The 26293-nt window shown below is 43.6% G+C and overlaps 1 protein-coding gene across 2 annotated transcripts in view; it reads left to right on the forward strand.

The window, feature by feature from the left end:
• The window catches only part of LOC119650153 (paired box protein Pax-6-like), an 89018-nt gene that overhangs the window by 58145 nt on the left and 4580 nt on the right, over positions 1 to 26293 (forward strand). For both annotated transcript variants that reach the window (XM_038052694.1, XM_038052695.1), the window contains exons 2-3: positions 6118 to 6315; positions 18687 to 18827. In XM_038052694.1, the coding sequence (XP_037908622.1) occupies positions 6118 to 6315; positions 18687 to 18827 (339 nt within the window). The remainder of the gene's footprint in view (positions 1 to 6117; positions 6316 to 18686; positions 18828 to 26293) is intronic.

Here is a 26293-nt window from a genome sequence, read left to right on the forward strand (position 1 = left end):
AGACTTCTAAGATGGTTGTCAGTACCAGCATACAGCTTGATGTCATCTAGGTACATCAAGTGTGTCAGTTCGCACTTAGCACGTAGGCCATATTTTATTGCAAAACCATGCCCTCTAGCATCATTCAGTAGCCATGAAAGGGGGTTCAGTGCCATACAAAACCAAAGAGGACTCAATGAATCCCCCTGGAAGATGCCCCTCCGAATACGGATGGGCTCTGAGGTATTAGCACCCTCAGATGTACGGACTGACAAGGTGGTATGCCACCCTTCCATGACTGTCGCCAAAAACTTTATTAGTTTCGGATCAATGCGATACAGATGTAGGATGTCGATTAGCCAAGTATGCGGAACGCTGTTGAAAGCCTTGGCATAATCGATATAGCAACTGAAGAGGTTTCTTTGGCCTCTAGTTGCTTGTCCTACAACTACCGAGTCGATAATGAGTTGCTCTTGGCAACCCCTTGACCCAACTCGGCAGCCCTTCTGCTCCTCGGACAGAATGTTGTTGGTCTCGAGGTGCGCATTGATCCTTCCACTAATAATGGACGTGATGAATTTGTAGAGGGTTGGTAAGCAAGTGATCGGTCTTGTGTCTGCGGGGTCCTGCACCGTGTCCTTCTTAGGGATAAGGTAGGTAATTCCCGCAGTGAGGAAAGGTGGAAATTCCTCCGGCCGACTCATGACCTCATTTATGCTGCGTGCCAACCGACTGTGTATGCTGGTAAATTTCTTATACCAGAAATTCTGCACCCGATCCAGACCTGGGCCCCTCTTCGAGATGTTTGTGGCTCGTCGAACTTCCTCTTCGGTAACATCCGCGAAATTCATGCCAGGTGTATTGGCATGGCGGGTGCCTTCGGCGGTGATCCACTCAGCATGCTCAGCATGCTGGGCAGGTAACCCCCAAAGTCCACCCCAATACTCTTTCGCTTCCGTCACCGAGAACTGTATTGTCTGGGCGCTCTGTTGGGATTCGTTGAGAGATCTGAAAAAGCTCCGCTGGTTCCTTGCGTATGTTGCATTCTGGACACGTCTGGAATAACTTTCGCCATACCGTCGTAACCGACTGCATATGACAGAAAGTTTCTGTTTTAGTGTGTCCAGAATTTCAACAACGGGTGTCTCACAGGGGATGGCATAGTTCCGGTAAACCCTCTGCACTTTGTTTCTCATCCGTCGGCTGGCACTGCCAGTGCTGATCTGAATCAGTCTAGCAATGTCCTGCCTTAGTAAGTCCCGCCGACGTTCCAGACGAATTTTCCATGGTGGATCTCTTTTGTCACTCAAACCAATAACGCGAAAGCGAATCTTCTGACCGTGCAATCTGATAGCCGCAACTGCACCACAATACACAAGTGATTGTAGTTGCAGCAGCGACATATCAGCACACAGTCGAGATGCAATCTCATCATTGATTTGAGATAGAATTCCCGGAGTTGCTGGAGATGCATAGAGCCTGGGAATGCCTGGTCTATGCAAAGGATCCATATCCGAGAATTCTATACACGCTCTTTGGAATTCGTCCCGAACCTCAGCGGAAACCTCAGCTGGACGGTGGAGAAGAGTGCTTCGGCGAGTACTGAACCTGTTACCTGCAGTGCGGCGTGATGTTGTTGATGCCGCCGCCTCTGCCCCCATCGACTCTCGGTCACCAGTTTCCCCGATGACTTCAAGTCGAACACGTTCCCTGATGGTGGCCGGGATTGTGTCGCTGCGAGTAATAAAGCGGTACTGGTCTGCGACTCGCTGCACAGTCACGTGCGCGAATTGCGGGAAACGCTCGACGAATCTCTGGTGCAACAAGGGGCGGTAAGATGTTGTACCCGCCCCCGCCGTTATTTCGTAGTAGGAGCGGATGATGAAGAGGTTCATTTCTTCAGTCCATTTCATCCGCTTCCTACGCGAACCTACTGAAGTGGTCGCCACAGGTTGTGGCGAAACAGCTGCAGCAGGCGGAGCTGTGCTCCTGGTCGTCGTGGCGCCTAGACGTCGAACCGCCCCACGACTAGCGGTTTCGACGCCGTGCTGTCCATTACGAGAGCCCGACCCAGTCACCAAGTCAGACGACTCCCGCCGGTTATCCGTACCGGACCTTAAATTTCTCCTTCTCATTTTTGGTGGTGCATTTTATCCCTAGCTGCCAGGTGTGTAGATAGCTTCCTTAGTGAGTAATCTGCAAGTCTGCAAAGTTCCTGCACTTTCCTCACCTACCCCCTGAGACGCTGCGGTGGCGTACAGCCATTCAGACTGAAGCTATCCATCCCTCCTCCTTTCACAACCGGGCTTGGGACCGGCTTCGGCGGAGTTACATTAATGACATTATTATGATTTTTTTAGCTCTGTTCGGATTTCATTTTTACCTAGAGAACTTGAGTTTTTTGTAATTTTTGTAATTCGCCATCAGTAGGGCTTTTATTTTGTCCTTATTCGTTAATTTTCTTCGCAATATATCCAACAGACTCCACGTTAGGTCCTCGTAAAAAAATGCATACAACTCCTTTTACCCCCCCCCCCCCCCCCCCTTTCTAAAAACTTATATATTTCTTATGATGGTGTTCGGATTTCAATTTTGCTCACTGTTCGGAACTGTTAAAAAATCGAATATTTTTACAGAAGAAATACACAATGCCTTCCGTACTCGAAGCGCCTTGGAAACACATTTTTCCCAACCATGTTTGATGTCTTCGTCAAAAAACTGTTCGAATAGTCCCTTGGCCATTGCCCAAAGGACAGACAAATGAATTCACTGAAAATTTGCCTTCGTAGCAACGGCTCCCAAGCACTTCCTTGAGAGGTTCAAAACGTCTTAAAATCCAAGATTGACTAGTCTGAACTGTAAGGCGGATGCAGAAGTGCTACCCATCCAAATCAGTACAGTTTGTTGATTAGATAAGACCCAGTATTATTGTGAAAAAAATGGCTCTTTTTATTAGATCAGTATTTAACCAATTTCACACTTTTCCTCCGCTCCTCGCTGGTTTGCTTGGACTCGGTCGTTAATGCTGAACCTTCGAATTTCTTCAAAAAGAGTTAAGATCACCTCGAGGTCAGCCTCGGTGACACTGATCATTGGACAGTGATCGCAGTTCTTGTTTTCTATTTTCCCTTTTTCTTCACTGCTTAAATTCAAACAATATGATACTTTAGAAAATAGCTGGTCCACACAGTGTTCGCCAAGGCGGTAAAATTTCGATAGGATTGGTCCCCCTTTCTGACAAAAACTTTGGAATCAATCTTTGCTACAGGACGACATATGCCAGCCGGTCGCGACTGATAAGTTCCAAAAGTGTTGGAGTCGGATTCGCTCCTATCCTAGACGACCTGGGGACTTTCACAACAAAAACTTGATTAATAATGTCCACTTTGATGTGGTAGGCTACTACCTTTTATATTTTAGTCTGTAACGGCCTTACTAAAAGTTGAAAGCTGCCAACGCAAATCCAAAGGCTTAGTTCTTTGAGCGTTATGGGAGAAACGGGAATTATGGCCGTTGTATGCCGCATTTGAAGCTATCCTAAATCGGCTCCCCACTTATTTGTGGATGAAATGGGAAGTGGCTCATGACGTATATGTATAGGTGTAGTAACATTACCGATCTCTGGTATGGTTAAGCGTCCATTTGAAACTGCCTGTGTAAACATTGGAGTGCTCTGATGCGTTTGCCTTTGAAAATCCTGTGAAAAAAGGGTTGGTAGGCATCCATCAAAGGCTTCTTTGGATTACAGATATAATGATCTTCGCCGACGGGTCACAAATGTAATAGATCCAAATTAGGGTTGTTTTCAGGAGACTCAGTTATCTAACCCAGTTCCGCAAAAAAATGACAATCATGTTCCAGATGGATATTCCATCTAATTGACAGCAGAAGACTGTCTGCTACAAAACTAGGGAGACCACATTATTAGAGTCTGTTCTGTGAGTGAAGTGAGCCATCAGAACTAAGTGGCAGCGGGATATCAAACCAGTTGATTTTGAACTGGTCTCTGTTGCTGCTTAAAACCCAGTTGACTGTAAGAGACCATCTTGAACTTCATTGATAATGAACTAGGATCAAAGCCGGCTTTTGGTGTTAAGTCGTCCAGTGGGAAAAAAATAATTCATGTCCTTAAGCGAAAATCTTTGTAATAAGAACCCAAGGACACTTGAATGACATTTGTATTGCCTCGGAATGATGAAAACATGAAAACCCTACTGTTCTCCCGTTTATCAAATGGAGCTATCTAGGGTTCCCTGAGGAAGAGAAATTTCGGCCCCCTTTTCCTGGTGTTTTTTTCAAGTCCAGAGTGTATACAGGAAACTGATTTTGGTAAAGCGTGGCTTTTTTGGCTTCCCTTCACCGATCAACTTGTAAATTCTCGGAATGACTTATGCTTCCAGTTACCTTCCCGAACAAATGGATGAGGAGGATGAAAAATTGAAGACATTGCATGTTGGAAATCTTGATTTCGTTCAGATTAGATACGTTTATTTTACTTTGGCACACCCATTGCACTATCTTATCCTTTTTACCCAATTACAGGGCACGAGGCCAGGATCGCAAGATTGACACCAATCAATGAACTTTCGTAAACAAATTTGAAGGGGTGGAGCCCCTTTATTCTGCTTTCGTCTCATATACTTTGTAATGCAGGTTTGAATCTGGTTTCGAAAACAAATTCTCTAAAGATCAACAACATATCTATATGCATATATACGCAATTTAATCTTTTCGCAAATCTAATTTACTCCATAGTTACCACCATTGGGAAAAACTGAATTCTGCGAATTCTAAACCATTGTACCCCAAGAAACTTGTCCTTTTTACTACTAATTGCCACCATCAGCGCTTACAAATTTTCAGTTTAATTCCGAACCTATCAGACTCAATTGATCTTGCACGTTTTTGCACCTTCTTATCATAACATCACGTCGCGCACCTTCAGTGTTAACTGTTACACCTTCGTTTTGGGAGCTTTTGTGACCAGTTGACATACCGACATTTTAACTCTGTCGCTCTTTAATTCTGTGTATGCCCTGACATGGCGATCCAATCGATCTTTTCTTCTGATCAAAAATTGATCAAGATCAAGGCATTGAGTATCTTTTGCTACTGGTATGGTGGTATTCTGGACATATCATCGTCTATAGATAAAATTCGAATTCCACTGGAACACACCGGTGGCTAGTTGTTCAGAAATTCTTCATCTGATCATCACGTCGTTGTAATTTCTTAAATATTTTCGTGTTGCTGTCCGTTTTTCATTACCCTTGGTGTGATCGGGTACGATCTTCTAGAGAAATAGGATATGACAAACATGAAGACCAAGAGGCAGTATCCAGTGCAGGCTTGTAATTAAAATGGTATGAAATGGTCTTGGGACGACTGAAGCTCACATTTTTAGTATGGTAGTCATATCAGTGACATTCCCTTAATCATAGATGCTTAGTTTGGAAAATGGCTACTCAGTCAGGTCCTCGTCACAAGAATGTTGTTTCCATTTTTGTACTGAGCCATGAGATTTGCAAAGTACATAATCTCCGGATGTTGACCTATTTAGATCCTAGATTTGCCTCGGTGGCTCGGTGTTCATGTTCCGCACTTATCCACTGTAGGCTCCTCTGAGGAAGCAGCCCTACAAGCATTGTTGCGGAGAGGATCATCAAGCGGTTTGCCATAAATGTTATTGATAGACTGCGTACGTCATTGATCGTGTTTAGTGCTAATTTCTTGCACATTCTGGAATTCGAAAAATGCCGATCGAACGCGGTATGGTGTGGATCTTCAATGTAGATTGCGCGATCGCGATCTTAAGACGTTGTCCAATATAGAACCGCGTTCCACAGCGAGTCCATAGACACCTTTTTGTCGGATTGAACATGTCCAATTTGTATCCATGTATGCTCACACCGCGTTCAGGTATTTCTTGTCTAATGACCAACAGATACTTTTGAAGTGATCGTTTGGAATTCAATTGATTGTTTGATTTATTGACTATGGCAGGAGATGGACGTGTGGATGTGATCGAGTACCTTTCTTGTGTAGTTGCAACAATACCGAAGAATAAAACTCATTATAATCACTTTTTAACACGCTCTCTTAACACTTTGCTTAATTTAATTTTCTTTTCAATTTCAGTTGGTCTCTCGCCACCAGTTCCTTCGCCGGGTGCCGTGGCCAATACCGGGCTCTTTTCAAGTGGTGCGCCGTCGCCATCAACGCTAAGTGCTCTAGTCTCGCAACATCGACTTTTAGAATTATCGCGATTCGGATTACGTGGTTATGATTTGGCTCAACATATGCTAACGCAACAAGGTGCTGTCTCAAAATTACTTGGTAAGTTGAGTGGAAACATGAATGAATGTAGAAAGCTAGTAATTATGACTGATCTGTAATCAGTTGTGCAATGGTTTGAGCAATCACAATGGATCGAACGGCTCACTTGACTTATCGGACATATTAACCTAAGCCTTTGTTTTAGGACTACCGCTGGATGAATCTATTTTTTACCAGCTGAAAAGTGTGCAGTCGGGTGAAAAGGATGGCCATTCAGAAAAGAGATCCACCAGCAGCAGCGAAACTTGCTCATATTTTCAGCACTGTCAGCTTTTCAATGTATCGGTTTTGTGTTGTCCGCACTTATGAATCTGGCGGATTGTGAGAAACTGACGCTGATTTAATTTTTGTCAGGCTAATTACCAACTTGGTACCACCTCAACTGACTTACTTATCAATATTATAGCGCCAATCTATCATTGCCGGCGCGATGGTTGGGGGGGGGGGGGGGGGTTGTGTGTCAGCAGCAATCCTGCTGCCCTGGGTTCAAATCACAGTCATCATAGTGTGTTGGTCTCGCTTCTGCGACCTTGTCACTAAGTGTCGTTAAGTGTGATTCTAATGAAACCGAAGCACAGTCTGACAGACTATTCTCCCCTAAGTAATGAACAGGAACACTAAAACTCCGGCATACGAGTGGTATAAAGACTTTGAAAGTAGCCGTACATCCTCGTTCATTCCAAAATCGGAAGACGGTTGGTGAGGAATTCCTTCTCTCCTCTTTGTCATTCTACCAGCTGGGCATGAACGAGTGGATGAAATACTGGCGAACGTATATTGCTGCAGATATTGCAACAAGAGAACGCAAAGAGAAGTGGGGTAACACCCATGTTTTCCAAGTGTCTTGTGACCAATATTTCTTCGATTTTGGCGAAAATTGACTGCACCCATCTATGTGGCCATAAATTTTGAATTTTGGTAATTGGGCAAGGTTTTGAATTTAGTGAACTTGATTTTTGTCCTATTTCTTATTTGAAAAAGTTGTCCCGAATTTCTCAAATGTAATATACTGGTCTTACGTGGCATACAGTCGTTAATTTTGTCATGAGTTTGCAAAAAAAAATGTATTAAATTGATTCATTCAATTTTCCTCAGTATTATCTCCTGCACCAAAAAACATGTTTCGAAGAAAAGGACCGTTCGAAGCGCTGCTCGAAATATAAATACGATTAAATCGAAAGTAGATTTTTTTCTGTTAGACGCAGGTGGAATCTTTGGAAGACACTTCCACCCCAGCGCGGTTGCACAAACGCCGGAGCTACAGTGGGTGCCTGTGAGATTCACATCCACTAGAAACCACCCCTGTCTCCTCAGCCCTGCGTGACCACCATTAAGGTATTACTTCGCGGGCTATGTTTTTTCATAAGCGCTCGTTATTCTCGTCTTCTGACTTTCCTCCTTCTTTGATCTTTCAACAACTCCTCCTGTATTTTCGCGATTGAAGAGTAAACCGTAGACCAGTTCTCCTTCGGCTTCAGCACCTCCGCCCGTACCCAACGCTTAGCTTAGGTTCCCCCTCTTCATTGCGAACCTTGGTCAGTGAAACATCACATGCTCTGGATCCTCCGGTATAGTACCACATCTAGCACAATTCGGAGAATCATCCAACCCAAAGCGGTGCAGATACTGCCTGTAGTAATTTCCGTGTCCGTGAGGAACTGGTTAATGTGGTGGTTGGTCTCCCCACGTTTCCCCTCAAGCCACGCCCTAATGGCGGGAATGAGCCTGTGCGTCCATTGACCCTTTGTAGAATCGGCCCATCTGTGCTGCTAGAAATCATGCGAATCTAAGCTTGCCGCATTCTCACGTTCTGTGTGCCCCTCCATGCGTCTTCTATGCACCAGCGTTTTGCTCGAATGTTGATAGGGATCATGCCCGCCACCGCCAATGCTGCCCCATTTGGTGTGGTCCAAAAATCACTGCTAGCCCATAGAGGGGGGGGGGGGGGGGGGTTCACCGGCTTCCGTCTCTGAGAGTTTGCAAGCATTTTAGCCCCTTACAGGTGATGAGTAAATCATGATGGATCGTGCCATTCGGGCTTCAAGCAACCTCCGGCAATGTTTCGGCCACCAATATTCGGCAATATTTTGCCAAGTGCGGCGGTGGCACTGGCTGCCTTTTGGCATGCATACTTTAAGTGTTCCCTAAAGCCCAATTTGGTGACAATTATCACCCCCACGTGTTTGATACCCTGCTTTAATACGAACTTATGTGCATCGACTTCCACTTTCGCAGTGTTCTTTTTCCTGCGGTTTATTATTAGGACTGCTTCCGTTTTTGCGTCCACCAAGGTCAGCCCGGATCTTTCTAACCAGGACTTTACTGTTCTCACCGTTTTCGTTGCGTAGACATCCACATCTTCTGGGTGTTTTACTGTAATAACCACAGCTAGGTCATCAGCACAGCCGATAATCGTAGTCCCCTCTGGGACGGGAAGAGTAAGTACCCTATTATACATTACATTCCACAACAGCGGAGCCAATACCAATCTCTGTGCACCTCGGCTTTGACAATGTACTCTTTGAGGCCTTCATCCGCCCCCTTCCAGAGAGTCCTCTCTGAGAGGTAATTTTCCACCAAATTCGGTAAATACCCAGGGATACCTATGTTAGCCAACGCTCCTGTCATTCTGTTCCAGTTGGCCGAGTTGAATACGTTTTTGACATCGAGCGTCAGCAATTAGTGAGCCTTTTGCCAGGTTCACTACCATGCTTATTAAATCCGCCGTAGAAAGGGCACACCGGAAACCAAAGTGGTGCTCCGATAAGCCATTGCTGTTTTCAATGATGGTTGTATCCAGCAGACAGGTAGGACGATATGATGCATGAACAACAACAAATTTTACTTTTTCCACTGGACAGGGAATATTTCTTCTTTGAGGCACGCCTGGAAGCTGTTGGCAAAATGTCGGGCCTAGTCTTCACTGCCAGCTTCAAACTTCGTTTGGCGATGCCATCCAAATCTATCTCCCGCAGTTCCTTCACTGTTATCGGAGGTATTATGCGTTCATTTAGCTGGACAACCGTTTGCCTTCCCCTATTTTCGTGGTGATGGAACAGAAGGCGCGGGCAAGTCACTTGGGTTGATCTCCGCCGTTTCATTGCCACCCTGTAGACCTCACCTCAAGGGTTTATATAGGCATGCTCACATACCTGTTTCAAGCAGCTCGTTTTACCGCTTCCAATGGCTTCCTTTAGGCAATCACGCAGTTGCCTGTGTGCCTCCTCTCGACCATCGCCACCGGACTTTCTCCCTTGAGCCTCTTGTAGAGCCTCCTTGCTCGGAAACATGCGATTCACAAACTTGCGATTTCATTGTTCAAACAGTAGTTGGGTTGCCTACTTTGACGCAATCACCTCACTGATATACCACGCGACTCTACTGGCAAAAGCGACACTCACGTATGTCGGGTCCACTATAGACCCCAGGCCGCTTCCTCTGAAGGATTACGAGGCCCCAACTTTCGCGAGTACTACGTTTAGCTCCGCGAATGCTTCCAGGAGAACACGTGTTCCCACATTCATTGTACGGTTACCCAATTCAAGCCTGCTATTTTGCTCGGACAACGTCCTCCTGAATCCAAAACCAGAGCGTTCAGCATCTGTTCATACTCGGCAAGTTTTGCGTTGGGTGGAGCATGGCAACTGTAGATGTGGACTTCTTTTATCTTCGCTCTGATGATGTCTCCCTCCGGGTGCTCCATTATTTCCTCGAACGTTTGTTCTGCACGAGCCCATAGTGCTGCCTAGCCCGTTTGGGCTTTGATCCAAATGCAACCACCGTGGTTACGTATGGCTCACTAATTGCAGCCAAATCAATGTTTTTCTCACGGATGGTTTGCAAGGATGTAGGTTCTGCGCTGCCTGGCATTGGTTGAAGTTGTATATATGGGAAGCGGGAATGCATCTGGATTTCTAATTTGTAACACTTTTTCTCACTCCATACTACTGAGGCTCATTCCCGTTTCCAATAAACTTCGCTGACTTTTTAATCTGCAACACAACTAATTACAGTTAACCATCGATAACACAACATCGATAAATTATCGTTTCCGGAAATATCATTCACATCTTCAGAACTGATAAGACTGAAATCATTGCAATCTGGCAGTTTATGGAATGCACTAAACAAGCTTCCATTCAATCCGCTGTCCACACGTATCTGCCTTTTATCTAATTAGCGAGATGGAAACGTAATTAGCAGCGTAAAGTTACATAAATCTGCTCACCGTTGGGAAAATATTGGAAGAACAAAGATGCTGTTATTTTGCAGTCATTGAATAATGCGATTGAATTCTTCGGAAGCGAGGATATCATCGAAAACAATAGGGTAGAGTATCCAAGAGACATATTGCGGGAATACGTGGGGTCATATAGTAGCGGAGGTAGACATATTTCGGGTGCAGAGTTTCTTCTCAGATGTTCCGTACAATGAAGGAGTGAATAAGGTTGTAGATGAGCCAATTTAGGGAATGGTATTTCGGCGAAAAGATAGTAGCAACTTGGTTCTCTCATAGATGTAAAGCTGTAGGAAATCCATTAGGCTCACTCATACTTCAGTCGATTCAAAAAATGCAGTCCGAGTCAACGCATCCTCCGCTACAACTAGAGGAGTTAGGAACTAGTTTTGGCTCAATTACTTCAAGTAGATTGTTGTCTATTGCATCCGTTTTGTTCTTATCTTCTATCCGACTCCCCCCATGCCTGCACTCATGTACGTTGCAACATCAGCTCATGATGTATCTGTGACGAAAGCTGAAAACTATCCACGGCTTTCCCATTCCCATTCATATTACTGCAGGTAATATGTACATTCACCTGCGAAGTTAATGGAAACATTGAGTGGAGTCAAAACTCAGGTAAAAGGCAAGCGTGGATTTGTTTGCCTGATAAACTCGTCAAAGCCTTGATACAATGAACAAGGGATAAATTTGCATTGATTTTTTTGTGTTTGCAGCAAGATTTATGATTGTTGGGTGATTTTTTGATTTTAATCGGGAGAACGCTCAGTTAATTGTTTCTGCTGATGCTAAAGACTTTATATGTTATGAACTTCCGATGTGTGGTGAATTTACATCTATAATTGCTAAACAATTTTATTGTAGTTAGATTGTATTACCTTTTTATGTCCAAGTACAACTTAATTTAATTGTTATACAAGCATTTTCAACTTGAAAGGCTTGAAGTTCGATAGACTTGTTAGAGTATGTCGGAAATCGAATAAATCACGGCAGTTAAGTCTGATGTCAAGGGATGTTGTGCTGTTATTCATAAAGGGTTTGTATCTTTCACACCGTCCCATATTATCGTCCTTTCACTCTACAAAACCTGGGACTATGGTGCGGAAGAAATTTCTTCTACACGCGGCGCACGTGACCGTGCTTTTTTCCTTTCCTCTGCCTTTCGCACTTTATCTTGAATAGATGCGATCATGGAGTTGACCGCATCCCAATTCTCTTGATGTGCTAGCATTTTCGGCACCAGATTTTCTGGTACCAGCATCTCTCCTAGAGTCTCCTCTAGATTTCTCCTTTGTTCCACAAATCTCGGACAGTAGAAGAATACATGCTCTGGGTCCTCTGGCACTCCATCACAATTTGAACAGTTGGGTGAGGTCTCCAATTTAAACCTGTGAAGGTAGATAGAGATAGGTAGGTAGAGATATCCTCCATGCCCCGTGAGAAACTGGGTGAGATTATAATTAATCACTAAAACCACCCCCGAATCCCCCCTACCTCCCGGGGCGGAGTTAGCTTACTTTAGCTAGGTCTCCTTTCGTCTACCCGCGGGGTTCGTAATCATGTCTTCCTCACTACTTCTGCTTTTCGCAGTTTATCCTGGATTACAGCGATCATGGAATTGATCGCATCCCAGTCTTCCTGACAGGCTACCATTCTCCGCACAAAATTTTCCGGTGATAGCACTTCACCTAGAATTTCCTCTAGGTTCCTCCTTTCTTCCACGAATCTAGGACACTGGAAGAAAACAGTTTGGACAATTAGGCGAGGTGTCCAATTTAAACCTGTACAGGTATTGACGGTATCCTCCATGGCCGATGAGAAACTGGGTGAGATTGTAATTGATCTCCCCATGCTTTTTCTCTAACCACTCCCCGATGGAAGGGATCAACATGTAAGTCCAACGACCCTTTTCTGACTGGTACCATCGCTGTTGCCATCTGCTTATGGATCTTTCTCTTTCGGCTTTTTTCACTTGAGATAAGAGAGGGATGGACCTGGTGTTATAAATGTTCATCATTTCGGTTGCCAGGATGTCAACCGGCATCATTCCCGATATGACGAACGCTGCATCGTCTGAGACGGTCGTGAACGCAGAACACACCCTTAGGGATGTTCTTCTGTAAACCATACTCAGTTTATGTAGATTGCCTAAAACCTGGAGTGCTTTTCCCCAAACTGGGACTGCATACAGCATGATAGAGTTCACCACCCTGGCTATGAGCAGCCTGCAAATATGCCGCGGGCCTCCTACGTTCGGCATCATCCTTGCCAGAGCAACACTCATGGTGGATGCTCTTTTACAAGTATGCTTTATGTGCTGCTTAAAATTAAGTCCTCCGTCTATCATCACCCCCAAGTATTTGATGGTTGGCTTGGAAGTGATGATACGATTCCCGATTCTAATTCAGGCGTAATTTCTTTTGCAGCGCTTAATAATGAGGACCGCTTCCGTCTTTTCCTCCGCGAGTGCCAGTCCAGCACTCCCTAACCAAGCCTTAACAACACCGATTGCTTCGTTTGAGTACAACTCAGCATCCTCAAGATGCTTTGCGACCACAACCAGTGCTATATCATTGGCGTAACCCACCACCGTGGCCTCCTCCAGAACCGGAAGGTTGAGTACATCATTATACATGATGTTCCACAGTAGTGGGCCTAGTACAGAGCTCTGTGGGACACCCGCGGAGACAACGTACTCTTTAGGTATCTTTAGGCATCATCGGTATCATGCCAGAGTGTCCGCTCTTTCAAGTAGCTATCGATAATAGCGGCGAGGTTGGTGGGAACACCAATCGTCGCCAAAGACTTTCGTATAAGGTTCCAACTGGCCGAGTTAAATGCATTCCTCACATCCAGGCTCACCACCACACAATATTTGCTGGTACAACCTCTTCCGTGAAATGCATTTTCGGCCAAGCCAGTAACCATTTTGATAGCATCAAGGGTTGATCTGGCTTTACGGATCCCATACTGCCTATCTGAAAGGCCCCCTTGGCTCTCGACGACTGGAAGTAATCTATTATAAATGACCCACTCCAACATTTTCCCCATAGTATCTAGAAGATATATGGGTCTATAGGAGGACGGTTCCCTTGGCGGTTTGCCAGCCTTAGGCAACAGCACCAGCTTTTGCCGCTTCCATGGTGCAGGAAAGATACCCTCCGACATGCACGTTTCGAATAGTTCCGCGAACATATCCGGTCTACATTTGACAGTTTGAGGGCCTTATTGGGTATGCCGTCCAGATCCGGGGCTTTACTGTGACCTATTCAACTGCAAATCTCCATCAGCTCGTCCCTGGTGACTGGTGGAATTGGCGTCACATTCAGGGGGCGTTGGAAGGTGTCGGTACCCCCCTCTTGCTGGGGAAATAACTCCTGGATTATTTTCAATAAGAGTATAGGGCACGTGATCTGCGGAGACGATCGGCCTCTGAATCGTCTTGTCACGATTTCATAGACGCTACCCCACGGATTTATGTCCGCTTCCGAACAGAGCTCCTTAAAACATTCCCTCTTACTCCGCTGGATGTCGAGCTTGAGGTTCTTGCGAGCTTCCTTATAGGCATGCTCCTTTTGCCCCTGATCGATCCTATCTATTGCCCTCTGAGCCGTTCGTCTGGCTCTGTGGCAAATCGATCGAAGGCTGGCAAGTTCACTATTCCACCAATAATTGTCTGCCCGTCTGTCTGTCACAAGCACTTTTCTCAGAAACGGCTATACCGATTGACACGAAATTTGGTATGAAGGTGGGAACTGTGGACCCCCAGACATACAGTGAGTGATATCCTTCTAGGTTGAATTTAGGGGGGGGGGGTCTCCATACATATAAAAGAGGGGTGTACAATTTTTTTTCACCGAATATAGTCACGTGGGGTATCAAATGAAAGGCCTCGATTAGTACTTTCCTATTCAATTTTTGACACTCACTCTAATTTTGCGGATAGTTACGAAAACTAGGTGGAAAAAAGGACTAAATTTCGTTTTCTAAATGCCAAATAAAAAAAAAGTGTTTTTATTGCTCATATACCGATATTTCGAGGACCAGTTGTCCTCTTCCTCAGTGAGCTTTTGTCCTTTTCCTCAATGACCCTTTGTCTGACATTTCGGGAACCACTTGTTCACTTTTACCACTGATGACTAAAAGTTTCGCTCGTGTGTCTTGGACGTCTTTAAATGACAATATTAAAACTTAGGATCCTGGTGATGGCCATTTTGTCACTCTAATGTTCCATTCTTCGGCTCGTTTCACAGATATATGGTTCCATTCGATTCAGTTCATTTCAGGTCCAGTTTAGATCGCTGCCGCTAAGTGAAAATCGGTGTTTATGTTTCAATTCGGCGTCTATTCGGCACCTAATAGAAACCGTATTGAACCGAATGCTCCCACGACATGAATAGGTTTTATCAGGTTTCAAAACTGTTCGAATTCGAGTGCATGGAACAAAAAGCAATCAATTCTTTCACATACGCACGGTTCATTTTAGGTTTTGATCACACAAGGAGTGAATTTTGAGTTGTTAAAAGTTGTCGGGTTTTATTTGGATATGAGCAGTTTGCCCAATGAAACCATGTATGTGTGAAAGGTTTTCATTCAGTTAGGTTTGTTTTAGGTTGCGAACGAAACCAAAAAGAATCAAATGGAACCGTATATGTCTGAAACGAGCCTTCGTCATTTCGATATTTGTTTCTGTTCCTTGATTTTTTTCCGCCATTCTATTCCGTCGGTAAGTTACTATGTAGCCTCAAGTGGATATCTTCTCATTCCTATATCTTAAGTGCAAATTAGTATTACTCAATTCTAAATTATCTGACTTATCTGATCTTGGGCAACTCGCCCAAGTCCAGAGTGTCGAAAATGTTTGTAGCTCTTTTTTAGCCACCGCCGTTCTTCGTTTATACTCTCAGAACTTTGCTGATGCTGTGCCTTTCCGCCAGGTTTTGTCACAAAAACCACGTAAAAAACACTTTTCTAAATCGTTACAGTCCGATCTATCCGGAGATGCCTCTGACTCTTGGACAAGCCCCCAAATGCAGAAAAGTATTTATGAATCCAGTGAGATGTGTGTGATGACAGAATACTATACTCAATTTATCACTTAAATAGTATTTCTTTAAGTTAGGTTATTAGATTGGGAGACTCGCTAGCGGATGCGACACCTAACCAATAAGTCTATCGTGTTTAGGTAACCGGTATGCGCAAATTTGCTATGACGTTGACACCATCCGCGAGAAAGACATCGATGTGGCCATAACTAATAAGCCATTGAAATCATGGAGATGGCATTTTAATTACAGAGATTAAGAACGAATTGAGTTCGAAAAAGAATTCTCAAAAAATGCCGGGTGAATTTCCCGGGGGAACGGCGTACCCGAGGCGTTCGAGGAAGACACGTTTTTCGTGATGCTCAATCCCGACATATCCTGAATGGTACGGCCTTAAAAAAGGTCACTCAGATCTCCCAATGAGTGGCAGAGGCATGCGATGCTGTTATCTCCAGAAGGCGACTGCACCCAACCCAAATTCCGGAGAATCACGAAATTGCAACTTTGCGAATCGTTTGTTTTGGGACAAGTAGGCTTTATCAAAGGGTCAGAGGAAAACCCGGTAGATATGATCGAGAGGAGGCACGTAGGCAACTGCGGAGGCGTTTTAAAGGGATCATTCGAAAAAGCAAGAGAAACTGCTTCAAAAAATTATGCGCATATGCCGACATACATAGACTCCTGGGGGTGGGGCTTACAGGGTGGTAATTATAAAGCAACATATGCTAAGTCACTTCAAGTAACGAGTCGGTGACTTTTGGATAAATTTTCGCCATTCTATCGCTTTCCCACGAAAACAGTGGAAGATAAACGGTGGTCCATCTCAGCGGTGAGTGTTATCTCTAGTTACCGAAGAGAAACGGCAAAAAGTATGTGGTAGGATCGGAGATAATAAGACTTCAGGTTTGGATGGCATTCCTAATAGTGCTTTGAAGCTGGTAATGAAAACGAGGAGCGACATATCCGCCACCGGCCTTCGAAGCGTGCTTGAAAGGGGAAATATTCCTTTCTCAGTGGAAAAGTAAAAGTAGGCGTTGTTTCTTAAACTGAATAAACCACCTGGAGGCGCAGTAACATATCGATTGATCTTTCTGTTGGATGCAGTAGAGAAATGGTGGAGAGTGTCACGTATAATAGACTGTTACCCATCGTCGAAATTGGCCTGTCGGAATACTAGTATGGGTTTCGACACGACCACTCTCCGGAGGAGCTAGGAAATTAGCATGATGAATCTGCTAAAATGCGCTCTGAATTCGACTGTGCTGTGTCCGTATTGAATGTAAAAAATGCATTAACTCCAGTTGGTAGATAGATGTGTGCGATAGATTTTCGTAGGTATCTAACGAGTCTGGTCGAGAGATGAAGGTCAGAAAAAGTTTTTTTTTTCATTTTTAGTAGGGTAAGTGAATGCATACGTCGTTGGACTTTCAATTAAACATCTCTTTAACATCAGAGAGCTAACCTAGAGCCCCTTGCCATTCGGTCGCTCCACCAATTGAACTCAATCTTCTTCCCAACAGGAAGAACCCGAAAGTAATGCGCAATACGGCTCTACTAGGGTTCCTGAGTATCTCTCTGATAATGTTGTCTGGAGAGCTCCACTATGTCTGCATAAAGCTGTCATCCCACCTTTCACAAGAGAAAGAGGTTTGTTCGGCGTCATCTGCCACTCCATTGCAGAACACACAATCAGGAGATCATGCCATCCCAACATTGGGGAGGTAAGACTGAAAAGAAGTTGGGTAAAGGAATAACGAATCTCACCATGCGTTCGGTTCAGCCACGGATCTAACTAATGGATGAGCCGCGTATTCCATCTGGCCTGTTGGCTCGTTTTGTAAAGATAGTTGCGTTAACATTCTCCGCAGCCAACCACCTTTCTTAATTCTTCGCTCTTGCAGCTGTAGGTGGCTCTACGTTCCTTAGTAAGGAGGTTAATGGGATCAATCCCACGATCACTATCACGGGCGGTTCGACGGAAAGTACGATAAGCAGACGCCACTCGCAAAGGTCCCCGTTTTTGCTTTTGGGGAAGGTGCTTACGAGGAATCTCCTTGTCAAGAGTGTCAGGCCATACCTCCGCTCCGTAGAGCAGATCGGACATCGTTACTCCCATAAGAATACGTCTTCCGGTACAAGGTCGGGACTCCAGCTGCAGCGCTATCCCCTGCTGCTTTGATTTGCTTGAAAAAGCCACACAGAGCGTGGTCAGACTCTCCGAGTTCTACGTTCTTTGTAATATGGACTCTTCCGTGGTTTGACCAGTGTTCATTCACCCATAAAATCCATCTAATCCACATTACAAAGATCCTTCCTTCCGAATTGGAGACAGCTCTACATGGTTCTTTTTACGTCAAGGCTCAGCTCCAAATCACTTAATTTTACTTTGGTTCTGTAAATGACACGGTTACATTAATTTCGTCATGAGTCCTAGTCATATAGAGCTTTTCCTATTTTCAGATACTTTCTTCTTATTTCTAACATTCTTGATTTATACTGAAATCAAAGTGTTCCATTCGAAGTGAGTTTCACAATGATTTTCACCAAGTATATCTTGAAAACGGTTTAACTGAGTGGCTTTCAAAGTCTACCAAACCTATAATGTGTATATCGGCTTCTATGTTAAATCACACATTCAGATATGATTATCTCCTCGATAAATCAACAGCCTCTGGAGTCTGCAATTAGCATAATTTTATGGCTTAGGTGTCGGTTGTAATAAATTTTATGGAGCATATAATTGACCATTATGCGAACACCAATTGCCAACCCTTTTTCTGCAAGTTTGGTTAGAGAAAGGGGTCATATCCGAGAGACAGGACCCTCGGTGGTTATACTTATCTTTTTCAAGATGATCTCGTTGATAAGGCAGGAGACGATCATATGGTAGGTAATTGCACCTACATAAAGGTAATTTGGGGGCAATTTCAGGGCTACTTGGGCCGACCATTATAATGCTCAAAACAAGTGTTAGGGGAAGCAATCCACAAATTGATGCTTTCAATATCAGTTACGATCTTAATATGTATAAATTTTTCATTTTTGCTCTGCATGCGTTTCATTTTATTCTCTTGTTTACCTTTCAGGTACTTTACGACCACCTGGACTCATCGGCGGTTCGAAGCCAAAAGTGGCGACGCCAGCGGTCGTATCTAAAATCGAACAGTACAAAAGGGAGAATCCAACGATATTTGCGTGGGAAATTCGTGAACGGCTTATTTCAGAAGGTAAGTGATTCTGATTGATCCTCCACCGACCGATCGCGGGCTTTGCTGATTGACGGAGTCGATCAATTTATTGTGCACATCCGGATATACGTTGCCGCACAGATTGATATGCAAATTTCTTTGATGATATTTAAATGTGGTTCGGTTTGTTAATCCTATAGTGTGAGGTGGATTCACGTAGTGGAAATATTTAGCATAGCAAACAAGTTAAAAATTACTAGAATCACTCCGTTGTTTTCAAAGTTTATGTTGTTTCGCTTAGATCAGGCATTCATGTTAGATTTTCAATGAGGTATCTAAAAAATAAAGTCACCTCCGAAACCGCATTTCACTCCCACGTAAATTTTATCTTTTTTCGAAAACTTTGTTTCTTTTTTACAACTGCAGTGCGGTTATTTTTTGCTTTGGAGTATTTAGGATTCGATTTAATTAAGTTAAATGATACTGTGTTGTCCTGCATCCAAAAGACCTTGTGTCTGTATTTTTTTTATAAAGTCTTGCATCCCTTGATCAGTCTCTATCTTAGGTTGGTGAAGCAAACTGTTAAAACTAAGGTTTCTTCACTGGCTAAAGTTTACTTGATAGAGGTGGTCCACCCTTCCTTGAAAAAAATCCTTTTCCGTTATTAGTGAAATACCTGCCCACGAAAATCTAAAGTAACGGACCCCCTAATAAGGATATGCATTGTACTCTTAAAAAATAATAAGAAGCTCAGATATTGATCGTAGCAGCTCGCAAGGATCTAACCTGACATGCAACGTAGAAAAGGATAATAAGAAGTTAATCGCTGCTCCGTCATCATCAACGCCAGAAACATTGGTCGCGATCAATGAAACTTAAATGATTGAGACCGCCTAAGATCAATGCCAATCCGCCAGTAACATAACTGCATACATACCATACATCTAACAACATATCCCAACCAGCAAAACTATCTGAGGAACATCCTTCTTAAAAACGTGTCTGTTCGCTTAATGGTGGGATTTCCTCAGTTTGTTGTTTTATATGAAGAGAATACACCGAGGAACGTTTCGAACTGATCAGACGATTGATGGATAAATGATCGAGTTCAAGAAGTTCTTCCGTAGCAGACGGTCTTAGAGTGATAAGTATCGCTTCTTAAAGATTTGATTCGCGATTATGTTCCTTGATTTATTGACGTGTGCCTACGAACATTGGAGCTTCTATTTTTTTCCAGGCTGGTCAAAACATTTGTACATATGTTCAGTGGATTTGATGATACACATTTTCAGTTCTGGAAACATGAATATTCTTACTTTGTAGTCAAGCCAATAATTTTAATTCTATGTGGGCATATTTATTCGCGAATATTTGCTAGTTTTTGCTTCAGGATGGTGGGCCTTGTCTATTATCAAAAAGTTGACTGACGGTTTCGTACAAGGCAAAGGCAACTCACCAGACGCTGCCTCACCTTTGCCCTGGGACCAACGTGATTGAAAGTGGCGGCAGGTGGTAATCGCATTCTTCTTCTTTTTCTTCAGCCTTTGTCCCGTTCACAAGTGGGGTCGGTTCGTCGTGATCGGCTTCGCCATTTGGCTCTATCGAATGCCTGATCTGGGTGCAATCTTGAGGCTTTCAAATCCCCATCCAGCGTATCAAGCCACCGTTGTTTAGGTCTGCCTTTTCGTCGTTTACCATCGACTTCGATGTTCAGACAAATCTTGGCAAGTGAATTCTCGTTTGCACGAACTGCGTGACCATACCATCGAAGACGCCTCTCTCGCAACTTTTCCACGATCGGTGCAACCCCATAACGATCGCGGATATCCTCATTTGGGATGTGATCTAAACGTGTGACGCCACTAGTCCAACGTAGCATCTTCGTCTCCATTACCGCAAGACGCCGTTCATTGTCTTTTATGGTTGGCCAACTCTCCGAACCATAGAGAGCGACTGGACGGACGACATTGCGGTAAATTTTAGATTTGAGACGTTCGTTGATACGTCGATCACAAAGGACACCAGTTGTGGAACGCCACTTCATCCAGGTTGCGTTAATGCGTGAAGCAATTTTATAACGCAGCTCTCCATTGGCTGATAGCGTTGACCCGAGGTATTTAAATCGCTCAGTTCTGGGCAGATCACTGCCGCTGACAGTGATTGTGCCTGTTTCATGGGGATCGGTCGTCAAAAATTCAGTTTTGTTTAAATTCAATCTGAGACCGTGTTGCATGGGGCGATCATTCCATTTTTGAACAAGTTGCTCGAGATCATTTTTGCTATCAGATGCTAGGAAAACATCATCTGCATAAAGCAGTGTGTAGGGCGCTGGACGTTGGATATCCCGTGTGACGGTGTCCATAACAAGGACAAAGAGGAGTGGTGAGAGGGCACTTCCTTGATGAACTCCAACAGAGACACGAAGCGGTATCATTGTCGGCAGAAATATAAATATTGTAAAATAGAAAAAATATATAAATTAATCAACGCCCCTAATCCTCTGTTCATTGATATAGATAGGAACAGAACGTTGACTTACCAGACTATTGGCCTTCCTTTTGACGGTGTTTGTCTCCAGTCTGATCGTCTTTTTCTTCATCTCTAAATCCAGAGGCACTCGTACTACCTCACAGAGAAATATAAAGTCACTTCCGCAAATCAAAAATGAGCCCCTGTAGTCGTATATTTGATAGGTTTCTCCCAGCGTTGTTATCCCTACTATTTAACTTCTCGCTGCTAGATAACGCCTGTACAAAAGTTCTTCATCGGGGCCAACCCTAGGTTTTGCAGTGCTTTCCCCCAGTTTGGGCTGCTTGTCCTCTTTTTCCATAGCTCTTCTCCATATAGTTTGCGGTCGGTTCAGATTTTGTCTGTCTTCTAGTTGGCAGCTTAGCGCCTGCTTGATGTTTGCTTACCATTACAGTCCAGGTCGATTCCAGCGTCAGGTTCATGGTTCGTTCCCGCCACAGATTCGAACTTGAGATTCGTCAGAGTATTCTGTATATGTTGACGACTACTTGTAGCCTGTTCATAACAGTATGACTCACTCAATATAGCGGGGTTATTTGTATATTCCGAATTTTGGAATGGACGAAATTGGGTTTGAGTTGATTCCATTATTTGTGGTAACAATTCTGTCTGGGTCATCACTGTGCCTTCTTCGCTTAGGTCACCAGAACCTCAAAGACATGAGTTGGACGTATTGTTTTTGTCAAGATCCTTTCTTTTTAATTCTTCTCCGTATTTTTCCATAGCTAAGGTTGAATTCTTGATTGGAATCTCTGACAGTTATGTCTTGGAAGGAAGTTCTTTATTGATTCCGTAAGGCATTTTTCTTTGGAAGCCTGAACCTTGGCTCCTTTTTCAAAGTGCAGATATTTGTTTTGTGTTCCAGACATGATAAAATCTGCATTGTAGCGTTTTCGCTCTAAACCGTTTTGGTGGGATTCTACCACCGGCTCTCGCCATGTGATTTTTTAGGTAGGGGCGAATTTTATTATTTTGCAATATGTTGCGAGTGGGGTCCCGTTCTTGCTTCTACTGTTATTGCTGTTAATCCTACCTTGCATTTTTTCGGTTCCTGGACTTTCGTGGTATAGTGTAGAGTTTCCTCCATATTTTGTAAGGGGATGAAGATGTATATTAAAGGCCTAAATTTTGCCTACCTTGTTTGGAGTGTTAGGTCAATGCCTACATAATTCGCACCTTTTGAAATTTTTTCATCTTCAACGTATTCCGGATAATAATAGAATCTTGATCCCTTAGTCTTCATGTGTGCTTAGAATGAGCAGTGCTTCAGACAGGCTGATAGCTATTAACAGTGCTACAGGTAATATTTGAGAGAGCTTTGAAATTTAAAGGGGAATCCCACCAACCGGTGCTTGGCCATCGATAATTTTTTTGTGTGCAGTGACTTACAACCTTAAATTGCAGCTTTGACCGCCGAACATAGACAACGGTATTTCATATAGAATTGGGTTCTGTTGCCTCATACTCATGCCAGTTGACTAATTGTATTCCTTTTCAAAAGTCTCGTTCGACTCGCTAGGCTTGGGAGATAATCTGCCAGATACAACTGATTAGCCCTCTTTTGCTATCCTTCAGGTGGTATTTTCATCCAAATAAATTCGTTCCCGTACAACTGCTTTTGAAGAAGACAGTGGCAGTTATTTAACATTCATGGCATCCGATAGTTTTTTAACAACTTGCTCCAGCAGCACCTTTAGCGACAATACTAGTGGTAAGCTCGGGTTTCATCTTAACACGATATGTTCAGCCTACCATATTTGGTTTCCATCTATATGCCTTACCTGTTATTCTTCCTATGATCAAAAATATCGTTCCCGCTTGTTGTAAGATGTTCGCTCAACTTTAATTCTTTCAGTATCCAAAACCAGTTTCAGACAGGACGCTTAGTTTGATAGTTGAAATTGTTTACCATAGATAAATGAAAATTGGAGTTCATTCAGATGTGCAAACTCTGTAATCGTTTGCCTTCTCAGTTTTTCAAAGGAGGTATTATAAACCATCGATATTGACCATCGAAAGGCTATCCGATCCTTTCAATGGTCAATATCACAGTGTCAACCTTCGATGCTAGTTGCTGTACATGTGTATCTAAAATCTTAAAGCAAGGAGGCATCAGATATATGCTATTTATTTATTTAACAAATTAAATTAATTTAATAAATAATTATTTAATTTAATTTTATTTATTTATTAAATTAAATGAATATACAGAAAACAAATTTCTTGTTACATATTGTCCTCAGAAGGAAAAGTAAATAAATGGCTTATCTTACGCTTTAGGGCGCTATAGGGCCCGCATAGCTTCGGAACCAGGGAGAGAAAGTATATGTCGAGCTCCGTGAAGGGTACTTCAAAAATGTCCGCACTACGTGTATTATGAGAGGCGGTGCAGAAAATAATGTCAGCGTTGGCAGAGTAGTCCATCAGACAATTACAGACTTTGAAAACGGTACACGTATCAAGTAAGATAAGGCGTTGCTGCAGGGAAGGGAGATTGAAGGTGCGGAGCCGTGACGGATGGTAAACCCGTGGTAGGTTCTGAGTTGAAGAGTGTTAAAGAGGGCTGAATCGAGGTAATGTTGGATGGGGAACGTAGGACACAACCAGACATTTTAAAAGTTCCATTGATGGTACCAACGAAGTGGGAATGGAAACGAAGTTCGTCATCGAATATTACACCCAGGTCTTGGAAGGAGGTCAATAGTGAATGGGGTTGCTAAGAAAATAGGAAAAGGATGTTGGGCAGGATTCAAGCAAATAACACATTTGTTGACACTCAGTGTCAGCTTGTCAACCGAACACCAACCGACCAGAGTATCAAGTTGGACTGCAAGAGAGCACAGTCCAGCGAAAGCAAAACAGAGGCAAATAATTTAAGGTCGTTTGCGTAAAGCAAACGCGAAGTGGTGGATGGTGGAGGCGAGGTCATTGATAAAAGACAGGAAGAGTAGGGGGTCAAGTATAAAGTCTTGGGGAACACCAGAGGGAGGAGAGAAGGAACGGGATGAACAACCATGAAAAGGAACTCTGCAGGAACGGTAGGCGAAATAGGAGGAAAGGCAGGTGATGACTGAGGAGGGGGGGGGGGGGGATATTATAGCCAATGGTATCAAAGCTTTGGAAAAATCAGTATAAATACCATGCACCTCCTGTCGTAAATTAACGACGTTGGTAAAAATCAGAAGATTTGAAGCGTAGCTATGTGTTTCACGCAACCATGTTACTCTTTGATAATGAGGTGAAGTGCGCAATTAACCAGCCGTAAACGTATTTGTCGAGGATTTGGAGCAAGAGGAGAGAAGAGAGATGGGGCGGTAGTTCACAGCAAGAGAAGGGCCTTCCCTCTTTCCAGAGATATGAAAAGTAGCATTCTTCTAGAATTTTGTTTGTGGATTATATACAGGGGGAGGGAAATGTGATTTCTACAGTAAAGAAGGAACAGGTTAGGAAGCCCATTGGGGCCAGGTCCGACACTGGTGTCAAGATTACCAATGAGGAACTTTCAACTAAGGAAGGTCTGAGGAGAGGAATCAGAGCAGTTTGCAGCTAGAGGAGGCGTAGAGGGTGGAATGGTCGGGGGAGAAAATATGGAGGAGAAATAGGGGCAGAGAAGGTGGCAGGATTGTTGTAGGGTGTTGGCAGTAGAGTCAACAAAAATGATAAAAGGAGAAAAAGATTGGGCGGGATTACGAGAATAGCGAGTGTGGGACCAAAACGGTTTCAAGTAACCGCGGGCAAGGGTGGCTTCGACACTCAACAAGTACCTCTTACGCGTTTTTTTAATCATCGACTTCACAGTGGAACGCATAGCCTCATCACACGTTGAGCTGCATATTATATGGACCCAGTTGATAGATGCTAAAGCTGTGTTAAGACTGTCAAAGTTGGCTTTACAGAAGTTGAACTTAGTAAACTTGCCCGCAATTTTGGAGTTTGAACGGGGAAGTTCCGCTTTAAATGCAAATGGGGGGTGGTGTCAGTTTTGACATACGGAGATGTGCAAGGAAGTAAAGAAAGGTGGCACTCGAGGAAGAGATCGAGAGTGCGACCCAAGGAGTTTTCGGTGGTATTGAAATTCATAAAGGAGGAAAGTAGAAGGGGAGAATGGGGGAGGTTGTTGGAAGGGATTAGAAGATTTGCATGATTAGGCCAGTGGACTTACGAGATGCATCGTGCTCCCTGTCACAGCGGAAAATGGAGTACACTTTGGGATGCCCGGACTTTAATATGGCATCGCCCAGCCAGTTCTCGGATATAAAGATGACATGATGCTGCTCACTTTCGGCAGCTGCAATATGCTGTGTTTCATATGCTGCTGTTATTTTGGAAGGTAAACTGAGACAAGGCAAAGTAACTTTTCCATTCCAGTCTTGCAACTCCTTCGGGCTCTTATCATCGATTCCTAACTTAGCGGTCATACGATCACCATTGCATTCAAAACTGACTATGTTTCACTCCTCGCTTTCTCATCCAAGTACGACAGATGATGACATCACACTGCACAGTCTCGCTTTATTCCGCGGACAATTTCTCTGCGGCCGTTTTTGGAAAAGCTAGTACTCTCCGTCTTCCAGGTATTATCTTCGGAATGTTCTTACTTTCTGGTTGTTGAAACAGAGATTGCAAACCGTCAGTCACGCCAAGCAGCACTTTTGATTTCTATCGTCCCTTTTTGCTTCCTCGGAGCTACACTGTGCAGAACTGTTGAAAGCGTGTGTGTAAACTTATCATGAAATCCTTGTGAAAAGCTAACATATGACCAAAAGAGCAGGTAGGCGTGATTTTCTCACCGTTAAGGTAATCAACTTTTCAATGGATTTGGATAATAAAATATCGACTTAGCTATCACAAGTAATGTTATTTTAAGTGTCAGTGTTTAAATAATTCAGTAGGAATTTTCACAGGAGCCACTTGGATAAATTTATTTTATACATTGTGGCTCAGAGTATGACACAACACTACAGGTTATACGATGC

This window comes from Hermetia illucens, chromosome 2 (genome assembly GCF_905115235.1).
Source record: "Hermetia illucens chromosome 2, iHerIll2.2.curated.20191125, whole genome shotgun sequence".
Lineage (NCBI taxonomy): Eukaryota > Metazoa > Arthropoda > Insecta > Diptera > Stratiomyidae > Hermetia > Hermetia illucens.